Source organism: Serinus canaria, chromosome 7, assembly GCF_022539315.1.
Source record: "Serinus canaria isolate serCan28SL12 chromosome 7, serCan2020, whole genome shotgun sequence".
NCBI lineage: Eukaryota > Metazoa > Chordata > Aves > Passeriformes > Fringillidae > Serinus > Serinus canaria.
In genome coordinates, this window is record NC_066321.1 from 4,150,871 (window position 1) to 4,170,122 (window position 19,252).

General features: G+C 40.5%; 1 protein-coding gene across 2 annotated transcripts in view; it reads right to left on the reverse strand.

The window, feature by feature from the left end:
* KYNU (kynureninase) overlaps nucleotides 1-19,252 on the reverse strand; it is a 57,659-nt gene that overhangs the window by 32,548 nt on the left and 5,859 nt on the right. For both annotated transcript variants that reach the window (XM_018911258.3, XM_018911259.3), the window contains exons 3-6: nucleotides 15,002-15,122; nucleotides 8,290-8,372; nucleotides 2,650-2,711; nucleotides 1,229-1,300 (exon numbers count right to left, since the gene is read on the reverse strand). In XM_018911258.3, the coding sequence (XP_018766803.3) occupies nucleotides 1,229-1,300; nucleotides 2,650-2,711; nucleotides 8,290-8,372; nucleotides 15,002-15,122 (338 nt within the window). The remainder of the gene's footprint in view (nucleotides 1-1,228; nucleotides 1,301-2,649; nucleotides 2,712-8,289; nucleotides 8,373-15,001; nucleotides 15,123-19,252) is intronic.

Sequence of the window (19,252 nt, forward strand, 5' to 3'; positions counted from 1 at the left end):
ATCCATGGAGCAGAATGAGGGTGGAGATAGGGCCCTCAGCAACCTGGTCCAGTGGGTGTCATCCCTGCCCATGGCAGGGGGTGGGAACATGATGATTTTGGAGTCCTTTCCAACCTAAAGCACTCTGTGGTTCTGTGGTGTGATGGATGCACTCCACCTGAGGCCAGAAAGCCAAGCCTGCAGGGATAACAGCCAAGGAGGACTGAGCATCCCTTCTCCAGGAGCCCTGGGTACTCACATGCCCTGCTGCCAACACAAACAAGGTTTGGCCAGCACTGACATCCTGCCCAGTGACATTCTCACCTCTTCTATTTGCTGCACAGCTGGAGGGAAATAAGAGCTTTAAACTCTCAAGCTATTTAAAAAATTCTATCTGCCGATTTTATTGATAAATAATGGTCCTGGAGATCAAATAACAATCATCAAATAACAGTATAAAAGAGTTTAAAATTTCACGACAGGAACTGAAGCGATGGCAGTTGCAGAGATTATTACTGAAGTGCCATAGAAATTTAAGAGGATGGAGTGTAAATGTACAAGTGCATGTGGAACAAATGTGGGATTAATCTGAACATTACTTAGAATAAAAGCAATTTGAAGTGTATACATCTGTGCCAGCATCTTCATTACAAATAAACCTGTTAGTAGCTCGAGTCACTTTTACTGTACCTTTGAGATCAAATTCGTTATCAATTTCCAGGAGTTTACGGTGCTGATGATAAAGCAGCAGTGCCCCACAAACCCAAAGATTAATTTGCTCGAAGCTCTGATGCACAGGCTATTGTCTCTTATTTTATAGCAGACAAATTATGTTTGAACTAGTAATCTAAAGTGCTAAGAACAAACATTTCCATCTCTGTCTGGGGATATATAAGTGTTAATGTTGTGAATTTGTATTGATTTGGTTTCATAAAGTATAACAGCAACAGGAATTAATAAAACATTTACAACTTTAGTTGATTTAGGCCAGTAGTTTGCTCGATGTCTTTAAAAAGACTAATAAATCAATGCACCCATTCATTCTTTTCCTCATGCAACACTTCTTATTTGAACAAAAGGAATAAAGCTACGATCTGTAGAGTATGCTGAGCTCAAAAGTTTCTGACAGATCTTTTTATTGTAATGTTACTTCAACAAGATGAGCTAATAAATATTCAAATTGTACTACTGATATTCTTTGGGAAAATATGATTAATAATACAAATATGGTGAAATATTAATTTCTTACATGGTCAGATGGAAAGGCTCTTGCTTCTAGAAGAATTTTATAGCGTCTTGGTGTAGGCTTAAAGAAAGATAGCTGTTAAGGAAAAAGAAAGAAAGAAATATTGAAATTTATCTAAGCAGAGATGGGAAAGATACTCCCAGCATATAACTTAATAAAGACTGCTTTACTGTCATGCAGACCTACAGAGAATCCCCCAGAAATTACAAATATTTCTTTGTCCATATAACATTTATCAAAGTGGGAAAGTGTTATAATACTGTATTTCACATATCCATAACAAAGCCACCAAAACCCAGCAGTGAAAACTTGCACTAACAGGAATCAATGGCAAAGCTTTGACTGCAGCCAGGCAAGCTGGGATTTCACCCAGCTCCATCCAGCAATCAAAAGCAGCAGCTGAAGAGTACCAGACAGTGAAAAAGAATTAGATTTACATCCCTGCGCTTAAACTTTAGTTATGGAATCATCCCTTACTCCAAAACAAGGCTGACCAAAGACCTGATCTCAGCACCTGGGTGGGTGATTTTTCTTCTCACTTCCTGGCAAGCTGGGCTGCCCACCATGCCAGGAGGACTACAAAGACCATGTCAGGAGGATTACAAAGACTTACAAGCCCTTCTGCTCAATTTAGTTTGGGTTACACAACCCTCTGCATGGTCTGTGTACTCCAGAAATTCACATTTAATTCAGGGCAGAGTAGCCACCTGAACTGGCTGTACTGAGCCCCACCCTGCTCCATGTTCATTAATTTAAAAAGGTCCAGAGGAGCAGATCCAAGTGATAAACCTTGTTGTGAGAACCACACAAAGCAAGCTTCACATCTACACTCGAACCAAATCTTGGGAACCAAATCTTTGGAAATATTGGAGAACCAGAGACAGGCTCTATGCAGCCACAGGGACACCTGAGCATAAATAAGACACATTTATGGTCACTATGGCATGCAAGTCAAAATGCTTTAGCACATTTTAGGCACATATAAAATAATTCTAAGTGTCATCTCTTGTAAGCAGCTGCATTTTAAGCTTGACTGATATTCCAGCTTTGTCTTGCTCACTGTTGAGCTCCTGTTTCCTTAACTTTGAAATTTGGTGTGGAATTGAAATTTGAGAAGTTACTTGTAAATGTTGCTTAAATAATAAGATTTCCTCTGGCAACTGGCATACAACGTGAGAACAGCTGAAACTTCCCCTACAGAGTCCTTGAATTTTTTTCTCTGTCCAGCTTTCCTGCTCAGTATTGAGTCAGACTGGGTCTTGCACATACATTATTCAAGATACAACTCCCAAGGCTTAAAAACTTAATCTGTCACCCAGTGCTGTCTGTATGAGGTTCTCAGAAAACACTTTGCTTACACACACACAAAGAAAGGAGAAAAATACTTGTCAACACAAGATCAAATATTCATCATAAAGACATACCATCAGAAGGTGCAAGTTAACAGTCAGCCCATTCATTAAGGCTATTTCTTGTCTTTTGGCCCCTGAAAAATTAAAAAGATAAAAAGGCTGAAAAATGGTTGGAGTTTTTCTTTAAAATTTCAGAGAAATAGAACAGAGAGCAGAGAACAGTAGAGAGAAAGCAAAAGAATTTAGTCAGTGTCTCTCCAAAGCCTGGAAAAAAAACAAATGTTTGAGGTGTCACCAGAGTGAAATAAAAAGATTTCTTGTCTGACTCTCTACACTGCACTGGCAGGAAAATATTTATTTTTTCAGGTCAGACACAGAAAACACAAAAAACACAACTAAATCTTTCCATTTCCCAGCAAACCACCAGTGGATTTATTATCTTGAATACCTCAGACAAGTGAGGTCACAAAGACAATATGTAAAGCAAGACTTGAAGACTTATTTTTGTCAGAAGTTCATATGTAACACAAGTGAGAAAACATATTGAGAGAATCATCTGTTGTAAGTGGTTTCTGTAATGTCAAGATAAATCTCATCCCTAATTAAAAAATTAAATAAGCAAAATTGACCTATTGTATATAGCAGACCATTATTAATGTATAAGCTTCACAAGAAGCCATACCCAGATTGCTCCAAGGAGGATAATAACAGATGCCTTTGGACTACAGCTAATCACAGGCACAGCTAATTAGTAACAACTAATTGTTGCTAGCAAGTATTTAGTAACAAATTCTCCAGCATTTGTCAAAACCTGGTGAAAGGTTTTAGGTAGGACAGGGAATTGTGTGTTGAGCTCAAGATATGGAGAAAATGAATTCCTGTTTCCTTCTGGTGTGCTTGGTGTTTGTTGTTGAATAAGAGAAATTTATTCTTGAGACAATTCAATATTTTGAGAGTCTTCTTCAGATGGGAGATGTGTTCATGCTCCTTGTCCTGATCATCACTCGGCCACAGATTCACCAAACATGAGAGAGGTTGCAGAGAAAGCGGGATGAAGAGAAGAGTAAGCAGGCAGGGAGGGCAACAGCCACTTTTGGAATCAATAAAAAGGAAGGAAAAGCTGATTTTGGGATATAAAAGGGTAAGGGGAGGCACAAGAAAAGGAAAGCTGGATCCTGAATTTCTCCTGTTCCTGCCTTACACTGCCACTGTATCCTAAACAGTTTAAATTCAAGGAGTGATTGCTATGTCAGTGTGGGGAAAAAAAGATATAACAGTGGGTTCAACCCAATGCAGGCAAATATAGCCAAAGAACATGGAAATCTATAATTATAATTAATTCATACATTCCTCCCAAGCAGGCCTCAGCTTCTGCCAGCCCAGGAAAAGCCGAGCACCATTCTCATTGAGGTGTTCAAGGACATTTCCACTTGCTGCTGAAATCTCCAGGTTTGGACAAAAGGATTTGGAAAACAGGTGTCAGTGACTGGGAATGAACAGTTCAGGGGATGAGCCACAGAAAAATGAATAAGCTCCCTCCTCCTTCAGACACCAGGAACATCATCAAGTTTGTGGAAAGAAATATATTATGGACTTTCTTCATAGGGAAAAATAAGCTTTTTTCTTTACTTAAACTCCTCTCCTTTGTTTTCCTTTCTTCCCTCTGATAGCATTGCATCTTAAGGCTCCATGCTGCTGGAAGAGGTCACCTTGGGGTTGCTCTATTGCAGATCCAGGAGACAGCTAGAGAGAGTGATTGCAGCTCAAAACAGTATTATTTGCAGTCTTAATATTTCTATGGAACTCTAGAGGCTGAAAAAAGGGACAGGATCAAGAAATGGCATTGTTCTTATTTGTCCCTCTGCTCCTTCTGTGAAATCTGTGGCTTTCACAAGAAATTCTGCACGAGCAATCCTCTGCCTGCTGTACTGATTCTGTATAAAACAAATGGTTAATCTGTAGATCACTTTTAGCTGCATGTTAGCATCCCAAATTAAATATGACACTACATTTGTCATGTAAGTCTTGGTCTTCCGTAAATTATATATTTATTAAAAGCCTTCCATTATTGAATTTCATGCCCACAAAACAAACCTCATCCATGCCATTGGAAAACTGTTATCCTTTATAACCTGCACTGCATTTCAGAAAACAACCTTTCCATGATCCAATTAACCTATTACAATATTCAAAGACCCGGCACACAGGAGACAAAATTATGTTTGCCTTCCTTATTTCCTAACTTTATACCGTATCTCCAGGACAGGCTAAAACCTGTATGTTCTGCATGATAAATCTCCTCTTTAATAAAAGGAAGCAGCGTTTGCAAAGTACAACTTCAGAGACAATTATGATTGCGTTAGGCAGACACTGCCATCCTTCTCCTCTCTGACTGCCAGGGAAGTCTGATCCTCGCTGGAGTAAGTAAAAAGCATTTGGTAAAATGATTGGAAAAAGGCTAAGAGCCCCAATTTTGAAAACGTTTTGGTTATTTCAAATAATCCTTATCACTCAAAGTCACTCCAAATCTGCTCAGCGTTCAGTCTTCCCCCAACAGAGACCTGCCCGAGCCCATCGTAGAGCAGCAGCCACGCAGTTAATCTTGTTCCATCAGAAGGTGATCCTGCCAAGGTTGTAATGTTTTAATAAAGTCTGCTAGAAGAGGCAGAGATTGCCTTCACTGCCTTCTGCCACTTGGTGTGAGCACAGGAAAAAAGCTTTGGCCTCCACTGACCTTGACTCTTCATTTCACAATGTATTTACTACTGTAACTTTCATTGAACAAGAAAATGTGACTGCCTTTAATAAGCAAGGTGCTCATGCGCTATAAACCATTAAGCAGACAAAGGTGTTTTACAGTCCTTGGTCCATTCCTCAATAAGTTTTAGCTGCTACCACTGCTTAGGGTGAGAAATGACAATTCTTCCTCTTCCTCCTCCTCTTCCAAAGCATGTTCAATACTGAATAAAAAACACAGTAAAATACTGTTATTGTTCTTACATTAAAGTCAATAAGAAAGTAAACTCAGAATTCATTCAGCTATGTACTCCTACATAATCAATATTATTCTTTATTGGAAAACAGTACTTATGCATAAATTGTGAGGGCTGGAACTTTAAGATCCCTTCCAACCTAAACTACTTCATGAGTCTGTGGAATACCACATTGAAAAGAGCATTTTAACATAGCTTTTTTCCCTCTCCATTTATCCTTTCAGCCTTTTCACCATTGCCTACAATTTTAAAAATTGGAATTTACTATGATACATCCATTATTTGGGAAATATTAATTCATCTGCATTCTAAGAATCACTCACCTGTGTCCTGAAAAAGAGCCATGAAGGTATTTTCTAAACAAAACCCTGCACACAAATTTAAGGGCCAGATGTGAGCCTAAACCACATTTTATAATTTATTCAAACAGTGCCCCAAAAATTCTGGAGAACAGAATCCAAGCCATGCTTTTTATCTTTGAGAAAGACAACAGGAAATACTTCCCAGGAAATTATTTTAAAAACAAAATATTAGGTTAGTGTTAGGGTGACTTCAGTCATAATTTTTAACGGAAAATGTTAGAATATTTGTTTACCACGAAGAAAATGATAATAAGTTCATTGTGGTTAAGGGATGGGGATGTAAAAGCACTGGTGTTACATGGAACTTGGTAAATAAAAGGAAAGTAAGGAGATAGATGAGCAATTAGATTAAATTTAAACAAAGTCCTCATTTCCATCTCCTTACACCTAGTTGTAGTTAAATTAATAATAAAATAGAGCCTTAGTTGGCAGCCTCTACAAGACAGATGGTTAAGGGTAAAAGGGTCCCAGCCTTGTTCTCTGCTTTCTGCAGTGACTCTTAACCTACAGCTGAGGCCAGAGGGACCCTGGCAGGGGCAGTGGCAGCAGGTCAGGGCTCAGCCTGCCTCAGGGCTCCACATTCTGCAAACAAAGCACAGGCAAACAGCCACAGAGGTAAGGCAGAGAAAGATGATAACTAAGCTTCCAGCTGTCCTTTGGGGAATCTTGGCTCTCTCTGTCTCCTGGTTATGTGAAGAACATCAGTGCTCATACCTTGATTGCTAATTGGGGTGTCTGGGAGTATGATATAAGAGAGATTCTTGTCTGCCTGCTTAGTTAAATTCTGGGTTTCCAGCTGAAAATTCCAAGGCACCTTTCCACATCTTCCTAGTTGTACCCTGACAGAACAAGAATATCCACTGGCCAAGGGAGATGGGTCATACTGGAGAAACCCCTAAATCAGCTGTGTTCAACATTTCAACACCCTCCACTCCCTTTATATTTCCACATTTTTATGTCCTATGATGCTTAACAGATGAGGGTGCTGAGCTTGTCCTTGAATGTAATGTAAGCAAGAGAAGTAACTTAACCTCTTGAGCAGCACCAGGTACAATAATAGCAACTTCTAAAATCAGAACCCCCAATCTGCATATTGAGATTTTTATTTCATTCTGCAGATGGGATTTTTTTCATAGCTCAGTGATGCCCAGTGTAGCCACACTTGTATTTATATTATCTCAGAGTTTACATCATGGATAGACCAACTACAACAATAATTTATTGCATTTGTTCTGCTCCAATAATAACACCCACAATTTTAGCTATTTGGAAACTTCATAAAGAATTCAGAGAGGGATTTTATTTATAAGTTTATAAATAAACTTGTCATGAAACATTCTTTAATGTCTCTGCCCCCAATTGTTCCAATCCTATTTGCTTTTCTTGAAGGAGAAAACCCATAATTTTCTCATTGAACACTTGTCTGCAGTTGGAGGAGAAATTACGATACAATATCTAGAATACAGCAGGTCAACATAAGGGCAATATTTTTCCTTAGTGATGGCACAAATGAATGCCTGATAATTCAGTGTTGATAGTCACTATTGAGAGTTGCCTTCAATATCTACATGGAAAAATGGGCCAGATCTCCCCAAAATCTACTAACCTAGCCTTGACAACAGCTGGGAGGCTTGGGGAGAAAAAGACCTTGCCAAGATAATTTCTCTTCCCCTTTAGAGACAACTTTGAAGGAAATCCCAGTGAAAGATTATATCACCAACTACACAGGGTAAGAAGTGATAGAGGAGATTTGCCTTCTCACTCAGCTGACTCCTTTCATGGCAAATTCATCAGGAGGAGTCTCCAGGGCTCCTCAGTCTCTGGAGCAACCAGAAGCACTTCCTGCCCAAGTCCTGCAGCACTGCAGAATCCTCAAGGGGGACAGTGGGGTCTTGGGAACTCATCAATAGCAGGTCCTACCCCAATCATCTGCTCCATTGCCATAAGCAGCTCTCAAAGATGAGTCTGGATTTAGTGTCAGGGAAAAGAGGAAAACCAGAAAATTTCTAGATGGAAACAATTTATCAAAGGGGAGGAAAGTTCATAATATTACTTCTGGAAGAGTGACTGAGATTCTACAACACCAAGTGCCCATGTGTTAGTCCAAGTGGTTTATGATGCTCCAAGAAACCCTCTGCTGCAATTAGTTTCATGATATGCACATCATACACATTCATCCCCTAAAACACTCAAAGCCTTAAAATAAAATGTTAGCCCATGCACAAGAAAACCTGCTTTCAAGCATAAGAAAAAAAGGAACTAAATTCTGCCTACAAAGTTTCAGGTTTTTGAGTCTTAAAGCAACTAGATTTGGTTTTATTCCTGGAGAAAGGTTTTCCCCTGCATGTGACACCTACCAACCAGCTCAGCCATCGGGTCCAGGATGCACTCATCTGCCAAAGCCCACGGGCGCTTACCATTGAAATGGCCATGGACACCTCTGAAAAGGAATGGAAAAACGGTGAAAATGTGTGGTATTCTATGTGGATCAGTCCTAAGAATCATATCTGGTTTGGACACTCCACTCTTGGAGGATGGGAGTGTTATGCTCAGCTTGCCTAAGCTGAGCACAACACTTTTCTCATACCCTTAAACCAATAAATTGCCTTTGCTCTGAGGTTTATGACAGGATTTCAGTTGCTTGAAAATTATTTATTTTGGCACAAAAAATTCCTCTAGAAATTTCTCAGAATTAAAGATGATGTTTTTTTTCACAAGCCTCTGGAAGTGGCTACATAGGCTCTGGAAGACTCTGGGGACAGAAAAGCTGGGACAGGGCATCCCAGTGTGGGATGGCACCTGCTAAACCAGGCTGACATCCCTGCACAGACAGCAGAGATCATCCCACAGACTTCCCCAGCCTGCATTTCTGGTGCTGAGGATGATAGACTTAAATACTGCCTTGCTCCCAGACAGGAATCTTTCTTGTCAGAAACAATTTCCATTCTCCTGCATCTCCTGTCTGAGCTCACTCCTCTGCATAAACCAGAGGGTTCTTCATGCAGGGGCAGGTGCTTCCCTGCATCCACAGAGCTGCTTGCTAATTCTTATTGCTTCTCTTGTCCATGAAAAGTTGTTCTAGATCTCAGTGTGCATAAAGCTTTTTGGGTTGATAAAGGCTATTTTAAAATTTTGTGTTTCAAACAGCTCCTGTCTGCAGGGGATCAAATGGTCACCTTAAGCTCAAGTGTCCTGCTACTCTGAAGAGACAGATGTATAAATTCAGTTCTGGATTAAGTGCTCTGAACTAAATTTTCCTTCAATTATGACAGAGAAGAAAACGTCTAAGTTTTCTTACATATCTGCCATGCATATATAAATAAAAAGTTGCCTATTTGCTTAAACATGCAGGGTGTAGAGTACAGATTTAAATGCAAATGGAGGCAGATTGAGAAAAGTAATAATGGTGCTAATCCAGGGAAACATTGCTCTGGGCTCCCATCTCACACTGGATGATTTTCATATTTGCTGAGCACCACGGGGTACTTGTGCAGTTGGAAGTACCAGGCTGCATGAGGCTGAGTATAAAGCAGTTTCAAAATAAGGACAAAGCCAGTAGGAAGCTGGGTAGAGAGCAGAAGAAGCCCTAAAAGCTTTGATGTGAGAAAAAAAGAAAAAAAAAGTAGTAAACCTTTTAAAGAAGAACTGTCCCACAACATTCACTCAAAATCACAGGAGGACAGTAGGCAGATTAGGACATGAGAAAGGAGGATGCATCAGACACTACCCCATCCTCAAGGCTATTTAAAACATTGATTTTCCCTATCCACCTCATACCTTCCCTTCTCAGGTACAGTTTCTTTCTGTCTCTTGCAAAAATTACATGGATGTTTTACAGTCAGACCCTTTTTGGTTGACTTGGGTCTAATTCATGCCTCATAGGGATATTTCCAAAAAAGAATTACAGTCCTAAAAAATAGGAGAGCTGATGCTTTTAAAATACTCAGTTGTATAAACCGTTTTGAGCCTCTCATCCTTACAAAACCCCATTTAATTTTGCCTAGATTAGGTCAACAGCTGAAGGAGTGCAAAGGTACAACTGAACCTCTCTTACAGATAAAATAGCATCCCATGCTCAACAAGTCCAATCCCACACAGACAAGGAGGACCCTGCTCCTCAGTTTGGATGAGGTCCTGGTACAGCAGCTGACTGCTTTCCTCCATTTTACAATTGCTCTCTGATGAGTCCTTGACAGCAGAGAGCAGGCAGTGTGAAATAACCCTCATTTACAAGAGCATTTCATAGATGAGGAATAAAGGCAGTGGGTGGGGAGGGGAGAAATGCTGTGAGGGGCAGGAGTAGTGCTAAAATTTCCTCTCTTCTATCAGCCCACAATGCAGCTGCATTCCCTGAAGAAAGGGGGTATATGTTTCACAAACAGCAAGACATTTATTGGTAATTTCCTGTCTTATTCTTAACTGTAATAGAGTGATCAAGGGACTTTAGGATAATACAGACTGGTAAAATAAAACCCCCAAAGATTTTCAGTGGCTCCCAGCCTGAGGGAATCTGTATTTCTGAAAGAGGATAGCAAATATAATAAGATGGGAAAAATAAGTTCTAACTACCTATGGGATTCTCTTTCATTAGCTTTCCCTGATTTTATAGCCATTAGTGTCATCCTAATGGGAATTTACTAATGAAAGTTCTCTCTATCAGCACACAGGACTAACAAAATTTCAGAATAAATTTCCAAGTTATCATGAAAACAGTTGTGAGATTTTGGTCACAAGAATGTTTGATTTTGAAAGGAAAACATGGACATTTAACCATATTGAAAGAAGGGAGAGGTAGCTTTTATTATTATTCTTATTATTATTATTATGGCACAGCTTACAGCTTGCCTCCCTCTTGATGGCCAATATAAATGCCAAGAGACAAAAATTATTGCCTCTAAAATGGTAGTTAAAAGCATATTCTTGGACCCTTTTTTTTTATTTTAATCACATGAAACTCTGTAGACTTTGCTGATGGCACAATACATCCTATTACACTTAGGTTGTAAAATTCTATGCTCTGCCTCAGAGAATTTATATCTCTGTATATTATGCCACCCCTCTCTCAGCTCTGGTAGGCACTGGGGGTAATAATCTTTAAGGACACAAGTGCAGTGCTCCTGGCATTCCCCTTATACATGGAGAGCCTTTTTTCCCCCCACTGCACCCTAGGTAGCAAAAGAGATTTAAATTGAGGTATCCAAATTAATGAATACAAAACTTCACCCATGAAATCACAGAGCATCAGACAAACAGATATTTCTTCAACTTCTATGAGAGTTTCTCATTGTGCAAATTAATTTTTAGTCAGTTACCGTTTTATTTTCAGTTTGGCAGGAAATCACAATTCCACGTTTTATTCACTGAGCTCTGGTTGATTTAAAGCTTGCTAGGGGAGCTGGAAACACATTTTTTGAGATGATCCCAGGGTTTCAAAGGCGGTGAGAAAAGGAATTTAAATTAATTGCCATCTTCAGGAATCTTCTGTGCTCATCCAAATCTTAGTCAAGTGCAAATTTCCTTCTTGCTCCTTTGCCAAAAATGATGCAAGGTATTTAATGAGCCAATATGGATTCTTAAGTTGGACCAAGGTTTCAAGCAAAGAAACAGCCAAAAAAAAAAAAAGGGAAGACATATCAAAAGAAAAAGAACTCTATGGACCAGAAGATTAAAGTCAAAACTCAAAATCCCAGGGCATTAAAGCAGGAATTTGCAGCTCTACCACAGATCCTGGTGAAAGGCAGAGTCCTGAGAATGGCAGGGCTTGGCCAAACTGCACTCCTGTTTGTAGCCTCCTCATATCTTGCAGGATTAGCTCAGCACACAGACCCAAAGATACCTTCTGACTTGCTGAAAATTGTCTTTTCTACTGCAAGTGTTATATTATAAAGCCTTCCTCAAACTAGGAGGTCGTTAATATCCTATGTCCATGTCAGCCTCTTGCCACATCACTTCAATGCTTAGAAGTGTACATAGATATATATAGATATATATAAATTCTAGCCTCCATTTATTAATTCCTTGTTTATATTTACTATGCCAACATGCTTTTCATATAAGTGGTTCCTTCCCTTCCCTACACTGATACATCCACAGAGAACAATCATTTTCCCTCTCAGTCTTAATTTTGCTCAACATCTCCAGTCCTCCAGACTTGCGTGCAGCAGGTTCCCCACTCCCCAGTCACCCTGCCAGCCCTTCACAGGAGCACAACTGGCTACAGCAGGCTCCCTTCTGTTTTAATTGTTCCACTTTAATGAGTTATTCAGACGAGAGACATTGCCTGCTGCAGTGAGTATGCTCACACACAGTAATGATTCTATAAAATATTTTAATTACTTAACCGGTTCTGGCATGGCAGAGGGGAAAACAAGGCACTGCAAAGCATCTCTTGGCCTTCCTCCAACCAAAAAAAAAGTCCCTTGAAGTTCGGATTTTTAAAACATTGGGTTATTGGCTACTCTAGGTTAAACATGAGGGAACAACTCTTCATCCCTTTTCATCCATTCTTCAATAAATCTTGGATTTAGCTGAAATCATAACTGAAAGATGAAGCCTCAGAGGCTGCTTTAAATCCATACTAAGAATGCCCATGGCTCGGATTTGTAATCTTGCTACATTAGCATAAGGAACAGTGGAAAAGGATGTGGAAGAGGAAGAATACAAATCCAGAGAAGGCATGTGGGAGGCAGATGTAGGATGAGAGCTGGAACCCACCATTTAAAGTGGAGGTGAGGGAAAGGAACTAAGCACTGAGAGGAAACACACCAAGAGAGAGGCTTTTCCATGCTTTTCTCTCCCAGCTGTTTGCCTGATGAGTTACCATCACTACTTGGAGAGAAAGCTACAGCTCCCCTCCCTTGACCAGCAGTGGGTAATCTTCCTTTTCACTCTTGCCCTGAACTACGAGCAGTGATAGCCATTTAAATAGACTCACAGCTCCTTGAGAGGGGTCCCAAGACACAACAAACAGAAAATGCAATAAACCAATTTATAAGAAGGCCAGAATCTATACCATGGCTGACTTGATGGATGTTCCTAATTTGCATGCCATTTCCTAGATTCTTGCTACTTATTTATCTAAGCCAGAGCCACTACATCCCACACTGCTGACACAACAGCCATTGAACAGCCTTCAGCTGGAACAGCTACCACCTTAGACTGGGTTTTGCTAGGCTGTCCTTGGTGACTGGAATAAAAATACTCATGTCTGTACCTTCAGCCATCTATTCCTTTGCATTCCATTCAGCACCTTCTCTAAGCATTCACTGCTCTCCTCAAAATTAGCTTGATCCTAACCCTTGCTGTCTCAGCTGCTTTAGGTTCAGAATTTTATTCTGTTTCTTTGTTGATTTTAATTTGAGGGGTTTTGCTTAGTTGGTACTTTGGTTTTGTTTTGGTTTTAATTTGTTTTTAAACGTTCTGATTTATTCTGGGTAAGGCTTTTGAGGCCAAGCTGTGTTTTTTGGCAAACAGCCTTTCTGGTTGTGCTCCCTCTCTTGTAGTGGCTAGAAATCAATGTTCAGCCATTTTCCCCCACTAGACACAGATCCTGAAGGCACTTTTGATCTGAAGGAACACACTGCCTACCTTTATTCTTCCAGGTTTTTACAGTCACTGAGGAAAAACTCATCTTTCACTGCAGCAAAGACAAACACAAGAATAGAAGTGAGGCAGTGAAAAGATACAGTGGAGGAGCTGAAATACTTTTGCAGTCCCAGTGCATCACTCTAAGAATGTTATCTGACTTCTGCCTTTTGAAGGAGCTCAGCTGTTCCCCTGACAAAGTGGGATAACAGCACAGAAATGGACAGGGTTGCAATTTTTTCAAACGACTGGAGAAACTGCATTGCTGTGCTGCCTGAATAACCAGAAGGAATGAGCTCTTCCCAAAGTTCCACTCTTCCCCACTCATTCTCAGCCTTCTCACCTATAAGAATACAGGTGAAAAATAGGAATCAATAAACCATATTGATGAGCTCCCAGCATTCATACATTTACAAGTGGAAGAGCAGCTACAGATTTCTCACATTTGCATTGAGAAGCCTCCATCTCGACCGTTCCTGCTGAAACAAGGCTGCCCACTTAGCAGAATTCATTTTTCCTCTTCTGCCTCTCCATATTTCCTCTGCTCTCCCACCATGAAATCACATCTGTTCCACTCATGTCCCGCACCCTATAAAAGAGTTCATCTCTCACCCAGCTCACTCACTCATCTGGATGTTATTTTCCTTTCCCACCTTCAGTTCCCTGTTTTTTACTCATCATTTCCCTTACTCATCCCTGCTCCAGCTGCTCAGGCAGGTGCAGGAGATCTCAAAGCACAGACTCCTAATGGAACAGAACATAATATTAAAAAATCTAAATAAAGAGCAAAAAAAAGCTTTTTCTTTCCCCTCTGTATATTAAAAAGTTCCCCATTTGTTATGATGACAGTGTCCCTTTCCTTTTTCTTTTCCTGTCTCTTTTACATCAGGTTGATTTAGCAAAGCTTGTTGTAATTCACACTCAGCTCTTTGCTGAGAAGACAGGAATGTTTCTTTCTAAATAAAATGAACTTGTCAGGCAGAGACCTGGTTTGAGAGGAGCCAAAATCCTGCCAGCATGGGCTGCAGCATCACCTGCATTCAGTGCTTTTTCAAGGGGAACTGCTTGTTGCAAGGCCTGCAGGGTGAATCACGCAGTTAAAAACATTAATTAAAAAATCACACGGCCTGGAACCCCACCACATTCACCAGCAAGCAGCAGCAACCAAATAGGTTTGTGTGCATTGTGAGGACACATTGTAAACCCTGCAGGGTGGGGAGGGTTAAACTGCACAGGTCCTCCAGGTGAGCCAAGCAGAGCCACCACACACAGCACGGGCTATCACAGCTGGAAGGGTCTATTTGCCTGTTTTACTGCTCCTGCCTTTAAAAGAGATATAAACAGCACTAGGGAAACACTGAACGTGTTTTAGTCCTGGGCTGGAGCACTTTTAATGCACTCTTCTGCTGCTCAAGCTGTTCCAAGGAAGATCCCAACATAAAGAGCTCCTCAAGCACAGGTCAGCATCTGGCACACGGTACTCACATCCGAGCCCACTTGTCCAGTTCTTCATCCAAGTAAGTTTTAACTTTTCTTGGCTGGAGCCCAAGAGAATTCCCAATAAAGTACACACAGCTCTCCTCTCCATTCACCAGGGTCAGGTCAGCTGGGAAGGGAAACCAGAGAAACAAAATGAACGTGGGACTGAGCACAGGAGGGCCAGCACAGCAGGTGTGGGACACAGCACAGCAAGGTCAACACGTGTGGGACACAGCACAGGAGGGCCAGCAGGTGTGGGACACAGCACAGGAGGGCCAGCACAGCAGGTGTGGGACACAGCACAGGAGGGCCAGCAGGTGTGGGACACAGCACAGCAAGGTCAACACGTGTGGGACACAGCACAGGAGGGCCAGCAGGTGTGGGACACAGCACAGGAGGGCCAGCAGGTGTGCACACCCCCAAACACCTGTGCCACCCCCAGAGCTCTGTCCATCCCCCGGACATCACGGTCCCCACATGCAAACAGAGGTGTCACATCCTGACTTCTCTCCCAGAACATCACTCAGGTAACCCTGAGGAGCATCTAAGGAGACAATTTGCAAACAACTATTCACCTTTTCCTCCTACAATTTTTGGAGCTGATGAGAGTTCAGGCACCACTGAATTCCCAGCTCTCAGGGGCTGTGTGAGAAGCAGACACTGGCACCAATTTTATCAGGTCTGTAACCAACAGTGAGTAAACAGGGAGTATTTTCCCACTTCCACCACCAGGATATGCCTACTCTGAGTGATGAAACTGCTGGAATCATGCATTTAATAAAAGTTAGGACTAGGTAAATCTGTGTCTTTCATGTAAATTGTCCCTGAACAATTAAATCTTTATTCAGAAAAGATATAATTGTTGAGGAGAATATTTTAAAGCAGTCTTAAAAGTTTTCGTCTTGTCAGCAAATACTGTGGGCTTCACTTCATGTCATCATCTGAGGAGAAGGAGGAAATCTATGTTGACAAATCCTTTCAATGATTAGGAGAAAAGCAAGGCAGTAGAAATTTATAAATAATAGCTCTAGTGAGGTTCTGAACAATCTAATTACCCTGTGTCATCATCTATCAATCCAAACACAGCCTTCTTCTGTTATTTCTCATGTTAGAGATTCTTGGAGGGACAAGCGATGGTGACCTTCTAGAAGTGGTAATTTGCATTTGTCTACACCTATACTTACAATACCCCTGAAAGATAATAATACATATAATTTTGATAAATATAATTTATATCCCTCAGAATAAGGATCAAATGAATGGGCATGTTAAGATACATGCTAAAAATGAACCATAGGACTGCAATTCAGTCTGTGAAAAATTTTTTTAGGCCTGTAGGAAAACAGCCTGGGAAATGTTTCTTACTACCTTTTGCACTAACAATTACCAATTTCATTGAACTTCCCCAGAAACACATTTTTCAGGAGTATAGACAACTTGGGTAATTTACTAATTAAAGTTTTAGAGGCTTTTAAAAAGCATAAGTCAGAGAGCAATCTCAGCCTAATCTGTTTTGCAGATACTCTGTCTGTTTTTCATCTCCATTGTAATATGAATGAAAACAGAGAGGCATAAATATCATCCATGCCCCCAAATTGATTCTATTAAAAGTTCTTTTCCTACCAAGAAACACAATAACACTGTCCCCCTGGGGTTAGAGAGAAGGATCCTTCCTCAAGAATCTGGAGCTCCATCTCACCAATACTCACCAAGCACTAAAACAGGTGAGGAATTATCAGCAAGGCAGCTTTTCTTACACCACAGCCCTTTCTAAATAAAAACACCCCTGTTCACCATTGGAGAGACAGGGCATTGCCTTTTTGATAAAGTTATTTTAACACCTTTTTCCCTGTTCCTTTGGATATTCTTTTCTTGTTGCATTATCAACTCTAAATCTGGATGAACTTTCTTCCCTTTTGACAAAAAGCTCTTTACTTCCCTCTCTCTGACATCACTAAAATATTCATTTTAGACCATTACTGCTCATTTTTTTCACCATCTTTGTAATTTCTCCTGATCAGCACCTCCTCATGATCCAACAACTCTGCATTCACTGTGATATTCTATTTCCTAGCACTTGTCTTTCCCCAAATTACATTTATTTTTCACACTTTTACTTTCTGGAGGAGCTGTGGTTGATTTGAAATACATATTGAAATATTCTAACAGGAAATAAACACAATTGAGGAAATAAAAGCAAAGAAAAAAATAATTATTGAAATGTGTTCTTAGAGTAGCCTGGATCAAAAAATACATTTGTGTTAAGATTAATTAAATATATTATATATTCACACACCTACTCAAATTCCTGCAAACCAGTCAAATCTAACACATATATTGCTTGGCATACTAATTATACCCATTCATCTACTTTGAAGATGCACTTCTATTTCTTTAAACCTAAAAGGAAAAGGAAGTTTATTGTCAGAAATATTCAGTCCAAACAAAAGGGCAAAATGTAATGGGTTCATTAACCAGAAAGGAAGGACTAAATCTGCTTATACTTATCTAAGCTCTGTCCTTAGCTGAAGGATAAAAGATCTCCACTTTCACACCTGCCTGTACCCCCCTCACCAGCCCCCCAAAAAGACAGATTTTTATGGTTAACCCCTCCTTTTAACCATTTCTTGTGGAAATACAGCTCAGCACTTTCACTCTGGGGCATCTTTCTATTCCCAAGAAACCCAAATGACACCCTCCTCCTTTAGAAGGTGACAAAGCAGGAGCCATAGCCCTAATCAGATGGGGGAGGTGGTGCCCAGCCCATTTCTGCCTCCTCCCTGGGGTGCACGAAGAGAGGTTAAAGAGACCTTTTTGTCAGCTCTGAGAAGAGCAAGGGGATCCAAACATTTCCCTAAATCTTCTGCTGTCATCTTTTCCTCATTTGCTCACCTGAGCTTTGCCCCTCATGCTTGCACAAAAAACCTCCCAGATTTGCCAGGCTGCTACTGGTTTCCTCTGGATGGATAGAGCAAATAAACAGCCCTGACAGTTTATAACTTCATAACTAAATTAAACTATTCTAATGACTTCCTAAATATTTTCCTGTACGTCATCTTACTGTTGTCTCCTATGGATTTTCTCATCTGCTTCTTGTAAGGTTTCATTTTAAAGCCTCATTGTAATGTTTTATGTAAATATATAAAGAGTATTTGATGGCTAATATCTGCAATGACATTTATCTTCAGGAAGGTGTTATCTGGCATCCGCTCCTGGGCGCAGATAAATGTCATGGCAGATCTGTCTCTATGCTATAGTCACACAATGTAAATATATATATATATTTACACCCCTGCTGCTCTTCAGCAGGGAAGCTGTTCCTGATGACAGCTGAAGCACAGAAAAGGACAGAAAAAAAAGGGGAGGGAAAAACCCCTCAATTTAGGAGCACCAGAATGATGGGCTCTCTGTGCTTTTCAACTGGTACTACTTTGTACATCATTTATCTTCACTAAAACACATCTATCCACAGTCTGGGGACAAAATATTATTGTAAGTACAGGGGGAAAACCCCACAGCAGCAGTCTTTGGGTCTAAATATTGTAGTAATTGAAAACCAAATAATAATGGACATTGAAAGGGAAGAAACCAAAATTGTCACATGGGTATCAAAACCTCTCCTACTTCTCAGCAGATTCTTTAATCTGAAGCTGCTAGAACCCTACACTGAAAAGTGACCTTTGATGTCCTGGAGAGACATTTGACATTCTGCATTCAAAGATCCAGCTGCTCCTGCTTGGGCTGCATCCAGCAGCACCACTGCCATGGGAACTGTGTTCCAGCATCTTTCCAGCTTTAGTGGCACATTTTGCAGGACCATGGTGACAGCTGAAGGAGCTTTGAGTACAGCATAGTCAAATATCCAAACAGAGGGGGTTTAGGAAACTCTCTTAAGTTACCAGGGTAAAAAAAATGAAAAAGGAAAATTACAGGGGCATGGAGGAAGCACATAGTTTAAATACTTGCAAAGTGTACAGTCCTGCTCTGAATAATAGAAACAGCACAACTCCAGGATTTAAATGTGGGGAAAGGTAAGTCAGTACCACCAGAACACAGAGAATTGAGATTTATCATCCCTGTGTCCAAAGGGTGGGAGCAGACGGCATTCCCAACACTCATATTTGCTTAGCAGGAGGATACTGAAGACAGACTGTTTCAAAAGATGCCCAGGAATTCAGACTATTGACACCATTTTCTATCACAGTCCTTTACTGGTCACACTTTGGTGAATGCACCTGTAATTTCTCATTTACCATC